Source organism: Dendrobates tinctorius, unplaced genomic scaffold, assembly GCF_039654945.1.
Source record: "Dendrobates tinctorius isolate UK_male_01 unplaced genomic scaffold, ASM3965494v1 ptg000231l, whole genome shotgun sequence".
Classification (NCBI taxonomy): Eukaryota; Metazoa; Chordata; class Amphibia; order Anura; family Dendrobatidae; genus Dendrobates; species Dendrobates tinctorius.
The window spans coordinates 3981053-4003149 of record NW_027361898.1 but is presented as its reverse complement, the minus strand read 5'-3'; the positions used below and the strand labels follow the sequence as shown (position 1 = coordinate 4003149).

Sequence of the window (22097 nt, the reverse complement as noted above, 5' to 3'; positions counted from 1 at the left end):
CACACACATGCCGCCTGGGGCGGACCGCCCCCCCCACCACGCTACGCCAGTGCCCTGGGCCCCCAAAAAACCTTGGGCCCGGGGCGACCGCCCCATCCGCCCCTATTAAGATCCGCCATTGGGTTGGAGTTATAATTGGGGGGTTTCCACTGTTTGGGCACATCAGGGGCTCTCCAAATGCAACATGGCGTCTGATCTCAATTCCAGCCAATTCTGAGTTGAAAAAGTCAAATGTTGCGCCTTCCCTTCCAAGCTCTGCCATGCGCCCAAACAGTGTTTTACCCCACATGTAGGGTATCAACCTACTCAGGACAAATTGCAAAACAATTTTTGGGGTCCAATTTCTCCTGTTACCCTTAGGAAAATAAAAAATTGGGGGCAAAAAAATCATTTTTGTGGAAAAAAATGATTTTTTTATTTTCACGTCCGAGTGTTATAAACTTCTGTGAAGCACTTGGGGGTTCAAGGTGCTCACCACACATCTAGATAAGTTCCGTGGGGGGTCTAGTGTCCAAAATGGGGTCACTTGTGGGGAGTTTCAATAGTTTAGGTACATCAGGGGCTCTCCAAACGCACATGACACCCGCAGACCATTCCATCAAAGTCTGCATTCCAAAACGTCACTGCTTCCCTTCCGAGCCCCGACGTGTGTCCATACAGTAGTTTTCTCCCACATATGGGGTGTCAGCGTACTCAGGCCAAATTGGACAACAACTTTTGGGGGTCCAATTTCTCCTGTTACCCTTGGGAAAATGAAAAAATTGGGGACTAATTGATCATGTTTCTGGAAAAAATACGATTTTTTTTATTTTCATGCCCTGGCATTATAAACTTCTGTGAAGCTCTTGGGGTTTCAAAGTGCTCACCTCAGATCTAGATAAGTTCCTTAGTGGGTCTAGTTTTCAAAATGGGGTCATTTGAGGGGGTTTCCACTGTTTAGGTACATTAGGGGCTCTCCAAAGGCAACATGACACCCGCAGACCATTCCATCAAAGTCTGCATTCCAAAACGTCACTACTTCCCTTCCGAGCCCCGACGTGTGCCCATACAGTAGTTTTCTCCCACATATGGGGTATCAGCATACTCAGGACAAATTGGACAACAACTTTTGGGGTCCAATTTCTCCTGGTACCCTTGGGAAAATAAAAAAAAAATGGTGACTAAAAGATCATGTTTGTGGAAAAAATACGAATTTTTTATTTTTACGTCCGGGCGTTATAAACTTCTGTGAAGCACTGGGGGGTTCAAAGTGCTCACCACACATCTAGATAAGTTCCTTGGGGGGTCTAGTTTACAAAATGGTGTCATTTGTGGGGGGTTTCCACTGTTTTGGTACATCAGGAGTTTTCCAAACGCGACATGGTGTCCGATCTCAATTCCAGCCCAAAACGTCAAATGGCGCTGCTTCCCTTCCGAGCTCTGCCATGCGCCCAAATAGTGGTTTACCCCCACATGTGGGGTATCAGCGTACTCAGGACAAATTGCACAATAACTTTTAGGGTCCTGTTACCCTTGGGAAAATAAGAATTGAGGGTGAAAAGATCATTTTTGTGGAAAAATTATGATTTTTTAATTGTATGGCTTTATGTTATAAACTTCTGTGAAGCCCTTGTGGGTTCAAAGTTCTCACCACATATCTAGATAAGTTCCTTGGGGGGTCTAGTTTCCAAAATGGGGTCACTTGTAGGGGGTTTCCACTGTTTAGGTACATCAGGGACTCTCCAAACGTGACATGGCGTCCAATCTGAATTCCAGCCAATTTTGCATTGAAAAAGTCAAACGGCGCTCCTTCCATTCTGAGCTCTGCCATGCACCGAAACAGTGGTTCCCCCCCACATATCAGGTATCTGCGTACTCAGGACAAATTGCACAATAACTTTTGCAGTCCAATTTCTCCTGTTACCCTTGGTAAAATAAAAAAAATTGAACCTGAAGTATTTTTTTTATGAAAAAAAGTTAGATGTTCATTTTTTTTTTAATATTCAAAAAAATTCCTGTGACGCACCTAAAGGGTTAATAAACTTCTTGAATGTGGTTTTGAGCACTTTAAGGCTGAGTTCACACGTAGCGTTTTTTTCGCGTTTCCGCGGCGGTTTTAACCGCGCAATTTTGCCGCGAAAAATAAGCATCCCATGCATTCCTATGGGATTCCGCAATGCTGTGCTAATGCTGCGGTTTTTACCGCGGCGGAATCGCTTCGCGGTAAAAACCGCAGCATGCTCATTAATTTGCGGAATCGCGGCGATCCCGCACCCATAGGAATGCATTGTTCCGCTTATTTCCCGCATGTGGCTGTGCCCACCATGCGGAAAGTAAGCAGAACATTTGCGGATGGTACCCACGGTCCGGAGGAGAGGAGACTGTCCTCCGGGCTTTGGGTACCATATTCCTGTAAAAAAAAAAGAATTTAAAATAAAAAATATTGTTATTCTCACCCTCCGACGTCCCGCGCAGCCTTCCCGCTTCTCTTCATGCTCTCGTTCCCAGTAGTCCTTTGCGAAAATGCCCACGATGGCGTCCGTTCTCGTGGGATCGCGAAGTCTCGCGGTCATTCGCGCGACGTCATCGCGAATTACCGCGAGACGTCGCGATCCCGTGAGAACTGACGTCATCGCGAGCATTTTCGCAAAGGATTACTGGGAACGGATGCGCGGGACGTCGGAGGGTAAGAATAACACCATTTTTTATTTTTTTTTTTACATCCTATCTTTTACTACTGATGCCGCATAGGCGGCCTCAGTAGTAAAAAGTTGGTCACACTGTCAAACACTGTGTTTGACAAGTGTGACCAACCTGTCAATCAGTTCTCCAAGCGATGCTCCAGATCGCTTGGAAAACGCTAGCATTTTGCAAGCTAATTACGCTTGCAAAATGCTAGTTTTTCCGCGGGAAAATCGCGGGAATTTAAAATGCGATTTTCCTGCGGACTGGAATTCCAGAATTCTCGCGGTAATTTCCGCGAGAGTTCCGTTACGTGTGCACTTAGCCTAAGGGGTGCAGTTTTTAGAATGGTGTCACTTTTGGGTATTTTCTATCATATAGACCCCTCAAAGTGGCTTCAAATGTGATGTGGTCCTAAAAATAAAATGGTGTTGTAAAAATGAGAAATCGCTGGTCAACTTTTAACCCTTATAACTTCCTAACAAAAAAAAAATTTTGGTTCCAAAATTGTGCTGATGTAAAGTAAACATGTGTGAAATGTTAGTTATCAAGTTTTTTGTGTGCTGTATCTCTGTGATTTAATGGCATAAAAATTCAAAGTTGGAAAATTGCGAAATTTTCAAAATTTTCGCCAAATTTCCGTTTTTCTCACAAATAAACGCAAGTTATTTGAATGAAATTTTACCACTAACATGAAGTACAATATGTCACGAGAAAACAATGTCAGAATCACCGGGATCCATGGAAGCGTTCCAGAGTTATGACCTCATAAAGGTACAGTGGTCAGAATTGTAAAAATTGGCCCGGTCATGAACGTGCAAACCACCCTTGGGGGTGAAGGGGTTAAAGACATAAGTTCCTCACACAATGCAGGTGCTGCTGCCGCTATATATAATACCGCAACAGCTGCAGCTCTCAAGTCTGTTGCCCCCCACACACACACACACAATCAACAGACAACCCTGGCACACCAGCCTGACTAAAGCAGGCTTCCAGAGTTGCTGAGCGGAGATGGAAAAGATCATACTCCAATGAGCACTTCATCACATTCAAACAGTCCCTCACTACTTTCAAGATCACACTCGCTGCAGCAAAACAAACCTACTTCTCATCTCTCTTATCCTCCGTCTCACAACTCTAAATAGCTATTCAACACTTTAAGTTCTCTCCTCCATCCCCCAGCACTCCTTCCCTCTAATCTCATCTCAGCTGAAGACTTTGCCTCATTCTTCATGCAGAGAATATTGATAACATCAGATAAAGCTTTGGCTTACTGTCCCCCACAGCCCCTCGTTATATCAGCTCAGCCCTCCGACTCGAAAATCAGCTTCTCCACCATCATGTAAGACCAACTTTCGTCTCTACTCTCTAGATCACTTCTCACTAAGTGTGCACTTGACCTGATACCATCCCACCTCATCCTAAACTTCACTACAATCTTCATCCTAACCCTCACCCATCAATAATTAATGGTGTCTTCCCTTATTGCTTCAAAAATGTCTCGATCACACTCTTCCTCAAAAAGTAGTCACTTGACCAATCCTCTGCATCTAGCCATCGCCCCATATCACGTCTCCTCTATGCCTCAAAACTACTGGAACAACACGTCCATGTTGAACTTGAATTGTCCTCCCACCTCTCCCCTCTTTGACCGCTTACAATCTGGCTTCCAACCGCAACATTCAACCGAAAATGCCCTGACTAAAGTCACCAGTGACCTACTAAACAAGAAAGACAAGCGTCACTATTCTGTCCTCCTCCTCCTGTCCTCTGCCTTCAGCAGAGTAGACCATTCCATTTTACTACAGATTCACTCATCTCTTGGCATCACATACTTGGCACTATCTTGGATCTCCTCATACCTAACAGACCGGACATTCAGCATCTCCCACTCGCACACCACCTCCTCACCTCATCCCTAATCTGTTGGTGTCCCCCAAGGTTCAGTTTTAGGACCCCTGCTCTTCTCCATTCACACCTTCGGTCTGGATAGCTCAGAGTCCCACAGCTTGCATCTCTAAAGGCCCCGTCACACTAAGCGATCTCGCTAGCGAGATTGCTGATTTTGTGACACGCCAGCAAGATCGCCATGTGTGACGGGGATCAGCGACCGCCCCCCCCGCCGGTTATCACTGATCGTGCTCGAGCGGCCTGGGCCGTTTTTCGATCGCTGGTCTCACGCTGCCTAGCGCGCATCGCTGCGTGTGGCGGCGAGAGACCAGCGATCAGCGACGCTGGTTGCTAATGTAAACATCGGGTATCCAGGAGCCGCGGCTCCTGGATACACACTGGTTTCCAAGGTAAACATCGGGTATCCAGGAGTAGCGCGGCTCCTGGATACCCGGCGTTTACATTAGAAACCAGCGTCGCTGGTCCTGATTGCTGGGGCTGTCTATGTGACAGCTCACCAGCGATCAGCCTAACGATGTCCCAGCGATCCCGTCATGTCAGATCATTGGTGGGATCGCTGGGACATCGTTTAGTGAGACGGGGCCTTTAGCTGATGACACACAGATCTACTTCTCTGGATCCAATATCACCTCCTTACTAACCAGAATCCCACAAGGTCTGTCCTCTATTTCATCTTCTCTGCTAGATTTGTAAAACTTAACATGGACAAACACAATTCATCATCTTTCCCCCATCTCACTCAACCCCAACAGACCTATACATCAAAGTCAATGGCTGCTCACTCTCCCCAGTCAGGCAAGTTCACTACCTCAGGGGTCACCCTCAACTATGATCTCTCCTTCAAACCACATATCCAAGCCCTTTCCACTTACTGCCAACGCCAAGGCAAAAATATTTCCTGGATCCGCACATTCCTTAACCAAGGATCTGCAAAAACACTAGTGCATGTCCTCATCATCTCCAGACTAGACTACTGCAATCTATTAAATTCTGTTGCCTGACTAATCCACCTGTCCTGACTAATCCACCTGTCCCCCTGCTATTCCTCGGCCACTCCTTTCTGTCAATCCCTTCAATGGCTCCCCATTGCCCATAGACTTCAGTTCAAAACCCTAACCATGACATACAAAGCCATCTACAACCTGTCTGCTCCATTCATCTGTGACCTAGTCTCCCGGTACTTACCTGCATGCAACCTCGATACTCACACAATCTCCTTCTCTACTCCCCTCTTCCCAAAACCGCATACAAGAATTCTCCTGTGCATCCCCCCCCCCCCCTTCCTCTGGAACTGTGTACCCATATCAGACCAGAGTTGGACTGGAGCACCTTGGGCCCACTAAGTAGCTACATAGAAATAAATACAAAACCACCAATCGTGTGGTAAAATGTGCTAATATCAGGGTATAATATAAGGTAGTACACATCTTAATTATGTAGCAGGGGTTGGGGTCACCCCCTCATAGAATATAAAGTAGCCCCCCCCACAGAATATAATGCAGCCCCCCCTTCATAGGGTATAATGCAGTACCCCACAAAATATAATGCAACCCCCTCATAAGGTACAATGCAGCCCCCCCCATAGAATATAATGTAGCACCCTCAAAGTATAACGCAACTCCCTCATAAGGCAGCCCCCATAGACTATATTGTAGCCCCATCCTAGGGCATAATGCACCCCCCTCCTTTTAGTAAGATGTAGCCCCCACACATAATAGCTGCAGTCATCGCTCGCTGCCCAGTGATTGCTCTCAGAGTTAGCTGCCCTGCAGGGGCCCACCTCCCGGGTACATCACATGTGGTATGTACCCTCCTGCGGGCAGTGCTAGCCTCTTACTTACGGTAAAGAGAAAGCCAGCTCATCTAGTACTTGAAGCCCAGGCTTGCACGGAACTAGGTGGATCCACACCAGATATTGTGCTCAACGAAAAAAAAAAAACGCAGCTTCAAGCTGTGATAAAGAACGCAAGTAAGTGTTCGAAACCCGTCTTGCTCCATTGCCCTGTCTATGCAACCATTGTAATTTTTTAATGGACCTAAAATAAAGAAAGAACTATTTTACCAGACGCTGGAACAACAAGCTTTTTCCCCCTGTGGCTAACACTGCCCGCTATTAAAGTGAAATGGTATTCACTCCTCTCCACGCCCATGGGAAGCATGAATATTCATTTCTCTTTAGCAGCAGGGACAGGCTCCAGTCTCCAGCTGCTGCTCCACTGGCATCGGGAGGGCCCCCCCGACTCAGGGGCCCGATAGCAGTTGGGTGTGCCACTAATTCCGACACCACTGGCTGGGGGCCCCTGGAGCAGCGGGGGACCTAGGCAGCTGCTGGCCAGTCTGCCAGCAGGTGTCAGTGCCTGGGCCCCTTGGTGAATCCTCCAGTTCTCCAGTGGGCCAATCCAACCCTGCATCAGACTCTCGCCTACCATGGAAACTTTCAAAAGGAACCTGAAGACCTATCTCTTCCGACAAGCCTACAACCTGCAGTAACCACCGAACTACTGCACGGCCAGCTCTGCCCTCACGCATCCATTGTAGACACTGAGCCCTCATGGGCAGGGTCCTCTCCTCCTGTACCAGTCGGTGACATGTAATGTTCAAGATTATTGTCCTTGTTTTTATTATATATACTCCTTTTCACATGCAAAGCGCAATGGAATAAATGGCGCTACAATAAAAAATAATAATGTGATTGGACAGGTCCTACTGTTTATTGTGTTGCTGGCAGGCAGACTCTGGTGGAGTCTCCTGCGCAACTGTTTCTGGAGACCTTGTATCTGGTATCTATGAGGCCGTCACTACTGTAACACTGCGGTAAGTACAACAGGTGCATTATTTACTCTCAGATGCTTTCTCCAGGACCTGTCGCTGCTTGTCGATGGGCGATCACTGACTAATCCTTAGTCCACTTCCTACCAGTCCTGTATTATGGCTGTGTACACGTTTCCAAGCCATGTGACGCTTGTCAACACTGCAAATAATAGAACACCCTTAAATGATGAGAGGCAGCAATGCCGGGCAGTTAGGGAGCAGACTGCTATGACTACATGGGCTGGCATGTGCCCATATGTAGACTACATGGAGAAACGTATTGGCCCTGAGACTCAGTCCCCCACATGTAACCTCCGGCACCCTGAGACTCAGTCCCCCACATGTAACCTCCGGCACCCAGAGTCCCCCCAGGGGTAACCGCCGGCACCCAGAGTCCCCCCACGGGTAACCGCCGGCACCCAGAGTCCCCCCACGGGTAACCGCCGGCACCCAGAGTCCCCCCACGGGTAACCGCCGGCACCCAGAGTCCCCCCACGGGTAACCGCCGGCACCCAGAGTCCCCCCACGGGTAACCGCCGGCACCCAGAGTCCCCCCACGGGTAACCGCCGGCACCCAGAGTCCCCCCACGGGTAACCGCCGGCACCCAGAGTCCCCCCACGTGTATTATCTAGCCCCTTGCCCCGATTTATAAAATCCAGTCCCTCATCATGCCGTCTGCCTTCACTAACATGAGATAAAATGATTGGTGGTAAAGAGCTCACTGACTGAGGAGAATGCAGGAAGATTTATGTAGATTCCTATAAATAACATCCACTCTTATAAGAGCGGCCACAACAAGAGAGAACATCCCATCAGCGAGCTCTTCATTTCCAGCACTGTCCCCACTAATTACTGGCAGTGTATAGATGGCCAGGATACACTGTGCTGTGCTGCCCCCTGGTGCATGTCAGCAGGACTACATGTATCACATCATGCATGTGCTCTCCACTGTATATAAATAAGGGTGAGTGCACACGCTGCGGATTCTGCTGCGGGTTTTTCCCCGCGGAATCCGCAAAAACAATTGACATGCTGCGGAAAAAAAACCGCAGCTTTTCCGCAGGTAAAAAACCACAGCGTGAGCACTGCGGTTTTGAAAACCCATAGGCTAACATGGTAAAGTACCATGTCTGCGGAACTGCTGCAGTTCTGCAGGGCCAAAACCGCAGCAAAACCGCAGCGTGTGCACATACCCTAAGGTTTCTTCAAATACTTTATCAGCCTGATGAAGAGACGTAAGCAGTCCCGAAAGCTTGCTTTGTAACAACATTCACTATTTGTTAGCCATTAAAAGGTATCACACCCACAAGATTCCTATTTTGTTTCTCTCACTGAGAGCACTTTATATATTTTTTTCTATTGGCTAACACGGTACCAAACCACTTTTTTTGTTTTACTAGCAGGACTACATGACGCAATATCTGGATTCCATAGGTTACTGATCAAAAATATCCAGACAAGGAAAATATAGTCTTTTCCCATGTACAGTGGCCATAAAAAGTGTGCACGCCCCTGTTAACATTGCAGATTTCTGTCATGTTAAAAATACAAGCATGAAGACCCATTTCACAACCCTTTCCCCCTGAGAAACAAACTAAATTTTTTTTTTTTTTTTTTGGGGGGGGGGGGGGGGGGGAATCAAATAAAACTAAAATGATATGGTGTAGCATTAATGTGGGTCAGCTGATCACAGTTCCCTCACGTTACACAGTATTCAGTGCACGGTCGCCATCATTGACAGCCATCCTGATTAACCCCAGAGAAAGTTTTGCTGTTGCATGAGGATTTTCCTGACATTTTCTGGCTGTAAACAGCCGGCAACCCAGCAAAGGATTTAATTGTAAAAATTTATAAGAAAAATGGTACAAAAACCATTTCCCAGGCATCAGACCTACCAGGAAAACTGTAAAGACATCAAGATGTGGCTTCAAATTGACAAAACATTGACATTATCTAGAATTGGATGTCCCTCAAAAATTTATGAAAAGACAAGAAATGTTGTGCTAGAGGCTGCCAATAGTCCGACAGAAACATTAAAGGAGCTGCAGGAATTTCTGTCAATTACTGGTTGTATTCTACATGTGACAACAATCTCCCATTCTCTTCATATGACCAGATGGAAACCTTTACCTACACAGACAATCATCCAGGCCCTGTCAAGCGATATTTTGCCAAAACCTCCATCACATCTACAAAAAGCAGGAAACGTGTTATGTTTGAGGGGATTACGGAAGAACTTTTGGCCACAACTCCAAAAGGTGCAAAGCCGACCACTGCGCATCACCAGAAGACCACCATTCACACAGTGAGGCATGGTGGAAGCAGTATTGTGTTGTGTGGCTGTTTTTCAGCAGCTGGAACTGGGGCTTTGTTCAATGTGGAGGGAATTATGAACATTCCAAATATCAGACAATTTTGTAACAAAACATTCAGCCTCTGCTAACAAGCTGAAGAGGAATTTCACCTTTCAGCACGACGACCCTAAGTGACTGCCAAATCACCAAAAGAACGGCTTCACCAGAAGAAGATGGAAGTCCTGGAATGGCCCAGACCTGAACCCAATAGAAGATTTATGGTGACCTGAAGAGGGCTTTGCGTTATATACAGAAGATGCCCCTACAATCTGACAGATGTGGAGCTACTGCAAGAGGAGCGGGCAAAGATCGATTATTCTAGATGTGCTGCTCTGATAGTCTCCGACCCAAAAAGCCTGAATGCTGACAGAAATTCACAGGGGACAGCAACAGATTAGTGTAAGGGTGTGCAGATTTATGGAACCACATTATTTTACCTTTTTCCTCCAAAAAATATTTCAATTTGTTTCCCTCAGGGTTTGTCCAGTTTATGGGTGACATTGAAGGGGGAAAAAGTTCTGAAATTATTCTTCTAGGTAGGATATTTTTTGCATGACAAAAACCTAGTATTGTAACTGGGGTGTGTAGACTTTTTATATCTAATGTGCTATTGCAGTTGCACCCCCTGTGGACTGGACACCATGTAACAAACCTTCAGCTGTGAGCTGGAAGGTCCAGAAGGGTTTCCAGCCTCTAATATTCCCATTCGCTGACAGCAAGCAGAGACTTTCACAGATAAAAGTCAGACGTGTGACGGCCCCGGACACCGTGTATCTGAGCAATCACGTCACGCACATATGGCGACTTTGGCCACACAACGATCGTACTGTGACATCGTGCCTGCAGTGGCGTCTGTCAGGTTTTTGGTCGTGGGTCGGACATTACTTCACCATCGTTTCCGCAATAAACGCTGTGACACTGATCGGTCATTGCACCAAACAGTAGCTGTAAGATTGTGGCAGCCACTGCCCCCACGGTACAGCACTGCCCCCACAGCACGGTCCCCACGGTACAACACTGCCCCCACAGCACTGTCCAGCGCTGCCCCCACGGTACAGCACTGCCCCCACAGCACGGTCCCCACGGTACAGCACTGCCCCCACAGCACGGTCCCCACGGTACAGCACTGCCCCCACAGCACGGTCCCCACGGTACAGCACTGCCCCCACAGCACAGCACTGCCCCCACAGCACCGTCCAGCGCTGCCCGACAGCACGGTCCCCACGGTACAGCACTGCCCCCACAGCACTGTCCAGCGCTGCCCGACAGCACGGTCCCCACAGTACAGCACTGCCCCCACAGCACGGTCCCCACGGTCCAGCACTGCCCCCACAGCACGGTCCCCACGGTCCAGCACTGCCCCCACAGCACGGTCCCCACGGTCCAGCACTGCCCCACACTACAGCACTGTCCCCACGCTACAGTACAAACCCACAGCACGGCCCCCACGGTACAGCACTGTCCCACCAATGGCGCTCACCCTCTGCAGCAGCTGGTTGCTGCTCATGGACTCCCTCAGCACTCCGCACCTCGGCTCCTCCATTCTGGGTGACGCCTCCCGCTCCGCACACTTCTCTTGCCCGACACAACTGTCCGCAATCAGTCGGGACCGAACCATTACAACTACCTGGGGGGGGGGCAGTCACGCAACTAACAATAATGACATCCCTTCACACGTCTGTAGCTATAGAATTAACTCCACAATGTCACTTACTCAATGCAGCGAGGTTTATGTTATTAACAGGGCAGAAATAAAGCAATATTCTCCCTTTTTCAAGATGGTTCGTTCCATTGTCATGGCGACAAGGCACTAACAGGAAGTGTCTGAAAATAGGCGCATACATATTTATCCCGGCATGAAGTGCACTTTATTCGCGTTGCTTAAAATACACATTAGGCGGTATTCATCGTGTGTGTATTGTCACTCTGTACGGTTGTAAAGTCCATTGAAAGGGAAAAAAGCCAGTGACTGGCGGTTGCCAGTGTAACCGCGCCTGAACTCTGACCTTGTGACGTCACTTCCCCTTACGGTGTAAACTCGTGTACTGAACGGAAGGCGCAGGTGGGTGGCTGCTGTGTGATGTCTGGGGGTATATTGGATGTGATTCTCTGAGGAAAGGAGACGAGCTCCGGTGGCGGAGAGCCGGAGACCAAGGCGCAGGAGGGGGAGAGGCCATGTGTGTGACCAGACCCCTTTATAGTGGGAGTACACCCAGACCAGATTCCTAAAGAATGTCAGCCCCCCCAGACCAGACCCCTAAATAATGGGAGCCCCCCCCCCCCGGACCAGACATCTAAGGAATGTCAGCCCCCCGACACCTATATAATACGAGCCCCCCAAGACCAGACACTTAAGTAATGTCAGCCCCCCGATCAGACACCTAAAAAATGGGAACCCCCCGATCAGACACCTAAAGAACGTCAGCCCCCCAGACCAAACACCTAAATAATGTCAGCCCCCGACATTTTAATAACGTCAGCGCCCCAGGGAAGACACCTAAATAATGTCAGCTTCAACAGACCAGACACCTAAAGAGCGTCAGCCCCCCAGACCAGACACCTAAAGAACGTCAGCCCCCCAGACCAAACACCTAAAGAGCGTCAGCCCCCCAGACCAGACACCTAAAGAGCGTCAGCCCCCCAGACCAGACACCTAAAGAGCGTCAGCCCCCCAGACCAGACACCTAAAGAGCGTCAGCCCCCCAGACCAGACACCTAAAGAGCGTCAGCCCCCCAGACCAGACACCTAAAGAGCGTCAGCCCCCCAGACCAGACACCTAAAGAGCGTCAGCCCCCCAGACCAGACACCTAAAGAGCGTCAGCCCCCCAGACCAGACACCTAAAGAGCGTCAGCCCCCCAGACCAGACACCTAAAGAGCGTCAGCCCCCCAGACCAGACACCTAAAGAGCGTCAGCCCCCCAGACCAGACACCTAAAGAGCGTCAGCCCCCCAGACCAGACACCTAAAGAGCGTCAGCCCCCCAGACCAGACACCTAAAGAGCGTCAGCCCCCCAGACCAGACACCTAAAGAGCGTCAGCCCCCCAGACCAGACACCTAAAGAGCGTCAGCCCCCCAGACCAGACACCTAAAGAGCGTCAGCCCCCCAGACCAGACACCTAAAGAGCGTCAGCCCCCCAGACCAGACACCTAAAGAGCGTCAGCCCCCCAGACCAGACACCTAAAGAGCGTCAGCCCCCCAGACCAGACACCTAAAGAGCGTCAGCCCCCCAGACCAGACACCTAAAGAGCGTCAGCCCCCCAGACCAGACACCTAAAGAGCGTCAGCCCCCCAGACCAGACACCTAAAGAGCGTCAGCCCCCCAGACCAGACACCTAAAGAGCGTCAGCCCCCCAGACCAGACACCTAAAGAGCGTCAGCCCCCCAGACCAGACACCTAAAGAGCGTCAGCCCCCCAGACCAGACACCTAAAGAGCGTCAGCCCCCCAGACCAGACACCTAAAGAGCGTCAGCCCCCCAGACCAGACACCTAAAGAGCGTCAGCCCCCCAGACCAGACACCTAAAGAGCGTCAGCCCCCCAGACCAGACACCTAAAGAGCGTCAGCCCCCCAGACCAGACACCTAAAGAGCGTCAGCCCCCCAGACCAGACACCTAAAGAGCGTCAGCCCCCCAGACCAGACACCTAAAGAGCGTCAGCCCCCCAGACCAGACACCTAAAGAGCGTCAGCCCCCCAGACCAGACACCTAAAGAGCGTCAGCCCCCCAGACCAGACACCTAAAGAGCGTCAGCCCCCCAGACCAGACACCTAAAGAGCGTCAGCCCCCCAGACCAGACACCTAAAGAGCGTCAGCCCCCCAGACCAGACACCTAAAGAGCGTCAGCCCCCCAGACCAGACACCTAAAGAGCGTCAGCCCCCCAGACCAGACACCTAAAGAGCGTCAGCCCCCCAGACCAGACACCTAAAGAGCGTCAGCCCCCCAGACCAGACACCTAAAGAGCGTCAGCCCCCCAGACCAGACACCTAAAGAGCGTCAGCCCCCCAGACCAGACACCTAAAGAGCGTCAGCCCCCCAGACCAGACACCTAAAGAGCGTCAGCCCCCCAGACCAGACACCTAAAGAGCGTCAGCCCCCCAGACCAGACACCTAAAGAGCGTCAGCCCCCCAGACCAGACACCTAAAGAGCGTCAGCCCCCCAGACCAGACACCTAAAGAGCGTCAGCCCCCCAGACCAGACACCTAAAGAGCGTCAGCCCCCCAGACCAGACACCTAAAGAGCGTCAGCCCCCCAGACCAGACACCTAAAGAGCGTCAGCCCCCCAGACCAGACACCTAAAGAGCGTCAGCCCCCCAGACCAGACACCTAAAGAGCGTCAGCCCCCCAGACCAGACACCTAAAGAGCGTCAGCCCCCCAGACCAGACACCTAAAGAGCGTCAGCCCCCCAGACCAGACACCTAAATAATGTCAGCTTCAACAGACCAGACACCTAAAGAGCGTCAGCCCCCCAGACCAGACACCTAAAGAACGTCAGCCCCCCAGACCAGACACCTAAAGAGCGTCAACCCCCCAGACCAGACACCTAAAGAGCGTCAGCCCCCCAGACCAGACACCTAAAGAGCGTCAGCCCCCCAGACCAGACACCTAAAGAGCGTCAGCCCCCCAGACCAGACACCTAAAGAGCGTCAGCCCCCCAGACCAGACACCTAAAGAGCGTCAGCCCCCCAGACCAGACACCTAAAGAGCGTCAGCCCCCCAGACCAGACACCTAAAGAGCGTCAGCCCCCCAGACCAGACACCTAAAGAGCGTCAGCCCCCCAGACCAGACACCTAAAGAGCGTCAGCCCCCCAGACCAGACACCTAAAGAGCGTCAGCCCCCCAGACGAGACACCTAAAGAGCGTCAGCCCCCCAGACGAGACACCTAAAGAGCGTCAGCCCCCCAGACGAGACACCTAAAGAGCGTCAGCCCCCCAGACGAGACACCTAAAGAGCGTCAGCCCCCCAGACGAGACACCTAAAGAGCGTCAGCCCCCCAGACGAGACACCTAAAGAGCGTCAGCCCCCCAGACGAGACACCTAAAGAGCGTCAGCCCCCCAGACGAGACACCTAAAGAGCGTCAGCCCCCCAGACGAGACACCTAAAGAGCGTCAGCCCCCCAGACGAGACACCTAAAGAGCGTCAGCCCCCCAGACGAGACACCTAAAGAGCGTCAGCCCCCCAGACGAGACACCTAAAGAGCGTCAGCCCCCCAGACCAGACACCTAAAGAGCGTCAGCCCCCCAGACCAGACACCTAAAGAGCGTCAGCCCCCCAGACCAGACACCTAAAGAGCGTCAGCCCCCCAGACCAGACACCTAAAGAGCGTCAGCCCCCCAGACCAGACACCTAAAGAGCGTCAGCCCCCCAGACCAGACACCTAAAGAGCGTCAGCCCCCCAGACCAGACACCTAAAGAGCGTCAGCCCCCCAGACCAGACACCTAAAGAGCGTCAGCCCCCCAGACCAGACACCTAAAGAGCGTCAGCCCCCCAGACCAGACACCTAAAGAGCGTCAGCCCCCCAGACCAGACACCTAAAGAGCGTCAGCCCCCCAGACCAGACACCTAAAGAGCGTCAGCCCCCCAGACCAGACACCTAAAGAGCGTCAGCCCCCCAGACCAGACACCTAAAGAGCGTCAGCCCCCCAGACCAGACACCTAAAGAGCGTCAGCCCCCCAGACCAGACACCTAAAGAGCGTCAGCCCCCCAGACCAGACACCTAAAGAGCGTCAGCCCCCCAGACCAGACACCTAAAGAGCGTCAGCCCCCCAGACCAGACACCTAAAGAGCGTCAGCCCCCCAGACCAGACACCTAAAGAGCGTCAGCCCCCCAGACCAGACACCTAAAGAGCGTCAGCCCCCCAGACCAGACACCTAAAGAGCGTCAGCCCCCCAGACCAGACACCTAAAGAGCGTCAGCCCCCCAGACCAGACACCTAAAGAGCGTCAGCCCCCCAGACCAGACACCTAAAGAGCGTCAGCCCCCCAGACCAGACACCTAAAGAGCGTCAGCCCCCCAGACCAGACACCTAAAGAGCGTCAGCCCCCCAGACCAGACACCTAAAGAGCGTCAGCCCCCCAGACCAGACACCTAAAGAGCGTCAGCCCCCCAGACCAGACACCTAAAGAGCGTCAGCCCCCCAGACCAGACACCTAAAGAGCGTCAGCCCCCCAGACCAGACACCTAAAGAGCGTCAGCCCCCCAGACCAGACACCTAAAGAGCGTCAGCCCCCCAGACCAGACACCTAAAGAGCGTCAGCCCCCCAGACCAGACACCTAAAGAGCGTCAGCCCCCCAGACCAGACACCTAAAGAGCGTCAGCCCCCCAGACCAGACACCTAAAGAGCGTCAGCCCCCCAGACCAGACACCTAAAGAGCGTCAGCCCCCCAGACCAGACACCTAAAGAGCGTCAGCCCCCCAGACCAGACACCTAAAGAACGTCAGCCCCCCCAGACCAGACACCTAAAGAACGTCAGCCCCCCAGACCAGACACCTAAAGAATGTCAGCCCCCCCCAGACCAGATACCTAAAGAATGTCAGACCTCCCTCAGACCAGACACCTATAATGTCACCCCTCCAAGACCAGACAGCTAAATAATGTCAGCCCCTCTAGACCAGACCAGACACCTAAGGCTGTGTGCACATAGCGCTTTTTTAGCGGATTTGCCAATAAATCCACTATAAAAATGCTAAAAATAAGCTTCCCATTCATTTCTATGCATTTTGCAATTTCTGTGCATATTGATGCGTTTTTTACCGCGAAAAAAACGCTTCGCAGTAAAAATCGCAGCATGCTCATTAATTTTGCGGATTTTTCAGCATTTCTGGCTAGTTCTATGTATCAGGAACCGCACGGAAAAAACGCATAAAAACCGTGCGGCTTTGCGCAAAACGCGCAGAAAAAAACCCTGCGGTTTCTGGGAAGGGAGTCAGGTTTTTAAGCAGAAATTTTCTGCTACGTGTGCACATAGCCTTAATGTCAGCCCCTCCAGAACAGACACCTAAATCATGTCAGCCCCCCATACCAGATGCCTAAATAATGTCACACCCCCCAAGACCAGACAGCTAAATCCTTTCAGCCCCCAATACCAGATGCCTAAATAATTTCCCCCATCCCCAGACCAGACACCTAAATAATGTCAGCCCCCCAGACCAGACACCTAAATAATGTCAGCCCCCCAGACTAGACACCTAAATAATGTCACCCCACAGATAAGATGCCAAAATGGTGTCTGTTCCCTGTACCAGACCCCAAAGTGGTATCTGCCTTCCGGACCACTACATTTCAGACCCAAAAGAAGGCCCCTAAGTAAATTCAGACTTCAGAGCTCAATGTTAAGTTGAGAGTAAAGATAAGACTAGGGGATATCCAGGACTTTGCAAAGAATAAAGAAAATGTATCTAAGCACTAACAAGGAGGTAATTGCAGGTTACCTGTCTGTTGTGTCCGGCGCCATTCTTCCCCGGCACAGAGTGGCCGCAGACTTCTTCTGCCGGGGATTCGGAATCCTCTTCTGACGTCACTTATACAGAGTGGAGACTTCTTTTCCGCTCCACTCAGTAGGTGGGGCAGGACTTCCGAGGTCATTTTGATTGACAGCCAGATCCCTGCTGCCTAACTGGGGGATCAGCAGAATCCCCTCACGGAGCAGTCTGTGACCGCTTTGTGCTGGGGAAGAATGGCGCCGCGCACAACAGGCAGGTAAGTTACGATTACCAGCCTGTTAATGCTCGGGTACATTTTTTTTGTGAAAAGTCCTGGATATACCCTTGAATAATTCAGCTTACAGCAAACCCCTAAATTACCACTTTGATTTCAAACCTCAGAACAGAATCCTAAATTATGCAGCCCCTAGACTAGTACCTTAATTGTAGACCCCCAATTACATTCTCCAGATAAGACTAATTTGCTTCCCCCTCCTCTCTCCCTGCTTCTTTTTCAGGTTCATTTCCATTATCATCAGGACTTAGTGTGACATTTGCCTGGACCTGAAGAGGAGCTCATGAGCGAGGAGGGTTATACCAATCTTTATCTATCGGATAAAGGTAATTTAATACCCGTGCAGTCTTAGATTAAATGACGGGCACTTAGTGAGGTCAGGGGCCCCTTGGGAGCAGCAGTCATTAAAAGCCTATAGGAGTTCCTATGATACAACCATACTTCTGGGCAAGAAGTGAGTCATCCAGCTTTTCCAGGAACAGATATGACTAACAAGAATATGACATGAGATCATATATGTCTTTGTATCTATATTGCAGATGTGCCATGTTTCCTTTTTTACAGAACATCATACGTCATGTCTATGAACCTGGAAGAGAAGCTGAACCCCCTGGACAAGACCCCTCACCAAGACATTTCCAATCATGCACTTTCTGGTACTGAGAACCATGTTGTAACTGGGAATAAATTAAAAAGGAAAAGGAAATTCACCAATTTCAACGTCATGTACATGGGCAGCAGCGACACAGAAGGGATGCCGAAGGGGGCAAAGTATGAGCAACACAATGAGACAGAATCTGTCCCACCAGTCCCCAAGAGGAAAAAGAAGGGTGAGTACGACATCCCATAAAACTGCTCATCATCACATGACTTGGACTCATTGACCAGTCAGATGAACTAGACCAGCTTCATGGAATACTGGGTCAGAACCGGTATGGCTCCAGTTTCTGTTCCAGATTTCCCAACACCCCTGCTATTACATGTCTAATGGGGAGTTCCTCTGTAGTCCATTCTAAATAGTTTGCATATTTTAGCAATGAAAACATTTGTAGATCTGCTCATTTTCTTTCCAGGAGATGTCTACATTGAAGAACAGACAGACCAAGAAAGTTCTGGGAAGAAAAAGAAAGCAAAAGAAGAATCCCATCAGGTGGCTGAGGACACAAGAGCACATGAAAAAATAAAAAAATCCCATAAGGCCAAAGAGTCCAAGAGTGGTTGCAGTAATGAAGAAGCTCCAGATAGTAAAATTGCGGTGTTAGACGGTAGATCAAGAAAGAAAAAGATGAAACAGAAGAAAGATCACGGGGAACATCCTTTAGATGATAGTTTAGAGGAGAAATTGTTGACTATCGACAGCCAATCTGCCGAGGGGAAAAAGAAAGCTAAAAGGAAGGATAGTGGAGAGGAAAGCCATATTCAGAGTCATGTCACCAAAAGAAAGCATCAAGGTGGTTTTGAGATCACAGAGGATGTGAACGAAAGTGAAGACCAAGCTGAAAATGGTTCAGTACAGGAATTGTTGATTTCTGAGACCCAACGTACAAGGAAGAAGAAAAAGAGGAAGGATTCTGGAGGGCTCCAGGAAGATGCTGAGGAACTTTTCTCCCAACTAAAGAGGCCAAATGGTTCTGAGACCTTAGAGCAAATGGTAGGTATAAACCAAGAAGAAAAACCAGCCAAGAAAAGAAAGAGCAAGCTTGATCATCCCCAAGTGACTGATGACATTGCAGCAGATTCCTCGTCTCCCTTTGTTGGCCTCTGCATAGAGGCATCTTCATGTAGTGAACTTATTACTAAGGAATATGGGCTGAGTCAGAAGAAAAAGAAGAAATCTAAGATAGAGCATGGAAAACATAGTTTTACTGCAACCACAGAGCCACTAGCAGAGTGTGTAGACGAGGCTGAAGTACACATGAAAAAAAAGAAATCGAAGAAAGATAGCAGGGAACCTCACCAGGAGACTTATCTTACAGCGGATGATGTGTCTTCCTCTGTTGGCCTCCACAGTGAGGAACCTTCATTTAATGAATTTTCTGGTACAGAAGATGGTGTGAGTCGAAAGAAAAAGAAGAAATCTAAGAAAGATCATGTGAATCATCCCATGGAAGAATTAATCGAGAAATCAATGCCTACGAGCACTGCAGATGCAAACAAGAAGAAGACAAAGCGGAATGATAGTGGAGCTCTATACCAAGATGGTTTCATTGAGGGATTTGTCTCCCATAGAAAGTCTTCAGATTACCCAGAGCAAGTGGTCAAAAATACAGACCAGGCACAAAAACCCATGAAAAAAAAGAAAAAGGAAAGAAAGGATGAATCACACTGGGAGGTTGGTGGCATCGCAACGGATGATGTGGGCTCCTGCATTGTTCTTCATCAAGACATTCCTGAAGAGATCAAAAAAGTCCAAAAAGTTAAAGAACCAAAGAGTCTAGCTTTAGCTGAAGAATCATTATATAGTGAACCTTTAAAAATAATCGATAGTTCAAGTGTGAAGAAGAAATCTAAGAAAGATGGTCTATTAAATGATTGCTTATTGAAAGAATCGACTCTTACTGCCCAAAATATAAGTGAGAAGAAGACAAGGCGGGAACATGGTGGAGATGAAGGCCAAATGCAACATAGGCAAGAAGGCCAAAGTGTGGACCAGGCTGAGGCTCCTGGTAAGAAGAAGAAGAAACATCATGTGGAATTTCTCTTAGATGATAGATTAGCGGAGGACTCATGCAGTGTGGATGCTCAAGATACAAAGAAGGAAACAAAGCGGACGAATGATGGAGATAAAGGCCATAGGAAACATAGTTTTACTGCAACCACAGAGCCAGTAGCAGAGTGTGTAGCCAAGGCTGAAGTACACATGAAAAAAAAGAAGAAACTGAAGAAGGATCACAGGGAACCACACCAGGAGACTGATCCCACAGCGGATGATGTATCCTCCTCTGTTGGCTTCCACAGTGAGGAACCTTCAATTAATGATTTCTCTAGTGCACAAGATGGTGTGAGTAGGAAGAAAAAGAAGAAATCTAAGAAGCAGCACAAGGATAGTCTTTTGGAAGATGGTTTAGTAGAGGAATCGTCAACTCCCTGTGTCCAACATACAAGAGACAAGAGAGCAAAGTGGAAGGATGGTAGACATGAAAGCCATAGCCACCATGGATTCACTGAAGAATTTAGCACGAAAAAAAAGCATAAAAGTGGTTCTGAGAAAAAAGAGCAAATGGATGAAAATGAAGAGGTGGAAAAACCTATCAAGATGAAGAAGAAGAAACAGAAGGATGAACCTCTCCAAGAGGTTGATGACATGACAGGGGATGAAGCGTCCTCTGCAATTGGCCTCTGCAGAGAGGAACCTTCCTGTAGCGAGTTCACTGACACAGAAGATATGTCGAGGCATTTAAAAAAGGAAAAATCTAATAATCATCACTGGGAACGTTTTTTGGAAAATAGTTTAGAAGAAGAAGACGCAGAACAAAATCACAGACCTCAATCTTCTGCTTCCCCACATACTGACCCAAATCCGGCTACACGAGAAGAGCACCAAGCCACACAAAATGAAAGGGAACAGAGGTAAGTGATTTTAGAAGATGCTTGTACAATGCCGGCAAAAAAAGACCTTTACACCTGTGAGGCAAAAAAAAAACTTAAAATGTAAAATTCTCTTCATGATTTCACTTCTTAAAAGTGCAGACAAGGGGGGAGATAATCAAAAACTGTCTAATATCAAAACTGGCTTGGTAATATGGAAATACTAATTAATACTAATTAATGACAAAGTACTATCTAACAAAATATCCACAATAAAACACTTGAATGTTAAGATTTTGTGGTTTTGTTGAACTTGTAAAGATTTTTTTTTTCCCGGCATTGTACACTTATGTTGGTAAATTTTCTGCCCAGGCTATAATGGAAATTAACATAGATACTCGTGTATAAGCCGAGTTTTTCAGCACATATTTTATGCTGAAAAAGCCACCCTTGACTTAAACTTGAGTGAGGGTCCCACTTACTAGAGCAACGGGTCACAGGAGGCAGGAGCCGGCTGCTGTGGCTAACACCTGTGCCCTCTGCTAAAGAGAAATTAATATTCACTGCTCTCCACGCCCATGGAAGTTGAGAGCAGTGAATATTAATTTTTCTTTAATAGCGGACACGCTGCTAGCCTGCAGCAGCCTGCTTCCTGCAGCTGCTGGGCTCTGAAGTGTGCCTGGGATGAGGGGGGCATGCATACCAGGATAGTGATGAGGAGCCGTGCAGACCAGGATAGGGATGAGGAGGCATGCATACTAGGATAGGGATGAGGGGGGGGCCATGCATACCAGGATAGGAATGAGGGGGCCATGTATACCAGGACAGGGATTAGGGGGGCCATGCATACCAGGATAGGGATGAGGGGGGCCATGCATACCAGGATAGGGATGAGGGGGGCCATGCATACCAGGATAGGGATGAGGGGGGCCATGCATACCAGGATAGGGATGAGGGGGGCCATGCATACCAGGATAGGGATGAGGGGGTGCCATGCATACCAGGATAGGGATGAAGGGGCTATGCATACCAGGATTGGGATGAGGGAGCCATGCATACTAGGCTTATACTTGAGTCAGTAAGTTTTCCCAGTTTTTTGTGGTAA

The 22097-nt window shown here is 49.3% G+C and overlaps 2 protein-coding genes across 4 annotated transcripts in view; one reads left to right on the top strand and one right to left on the bottom strand.

Moving 5' to 3' along the window:
• The window catches only part of CFAP77 (cilia and flagella associated protein 77), a 184704-nt gene extending 173332 nt beyond the window's left edge, over positions 1-11372 (bottom strand). Inside the window, exon 1 of one of the 2 annotated variants that reach the window (XM_073555975.1) lies at positions 11219-11372. In XM_073555975.1, the coding sequence (XP_073412076.1) occupies positions 11219-11356 (138 nt within the window). In that variant the 5' untranslated portion in view covers positions 11357-11372. The remainder of the gene's footprint in view (positions 1-11218) is intronic. The other variant, XM_073555977.1, reaches the window with a different exon arrangement.
• Positions 11373-11661: 289 nt separating this feature from the next.
• Positions 11662-22097, top strand: part of TTF1 (transcription termination factor 1) — a 138548-nt gene continuing 128112 nt past the window's right edge. Inside the window, exons 1-4 of one of the 2 annotated variants that reach the window (XM_073555973.1) lie at positions 11662-11800; positions 17688-17790; positions 18029-18294; positions 18538-21034. In XM_073555973.1, the coding sequence (XP_073412074.1) occupies positions 18042-18294; positions 18538-21034 (2750 nt within the window). In that variant the 5' untranslated portion in view covers positions 11662-11800; positions 17688-17790; positions 18029-18041. The other variant, XM_073555974.1, reaches the window with a different exon arrangement.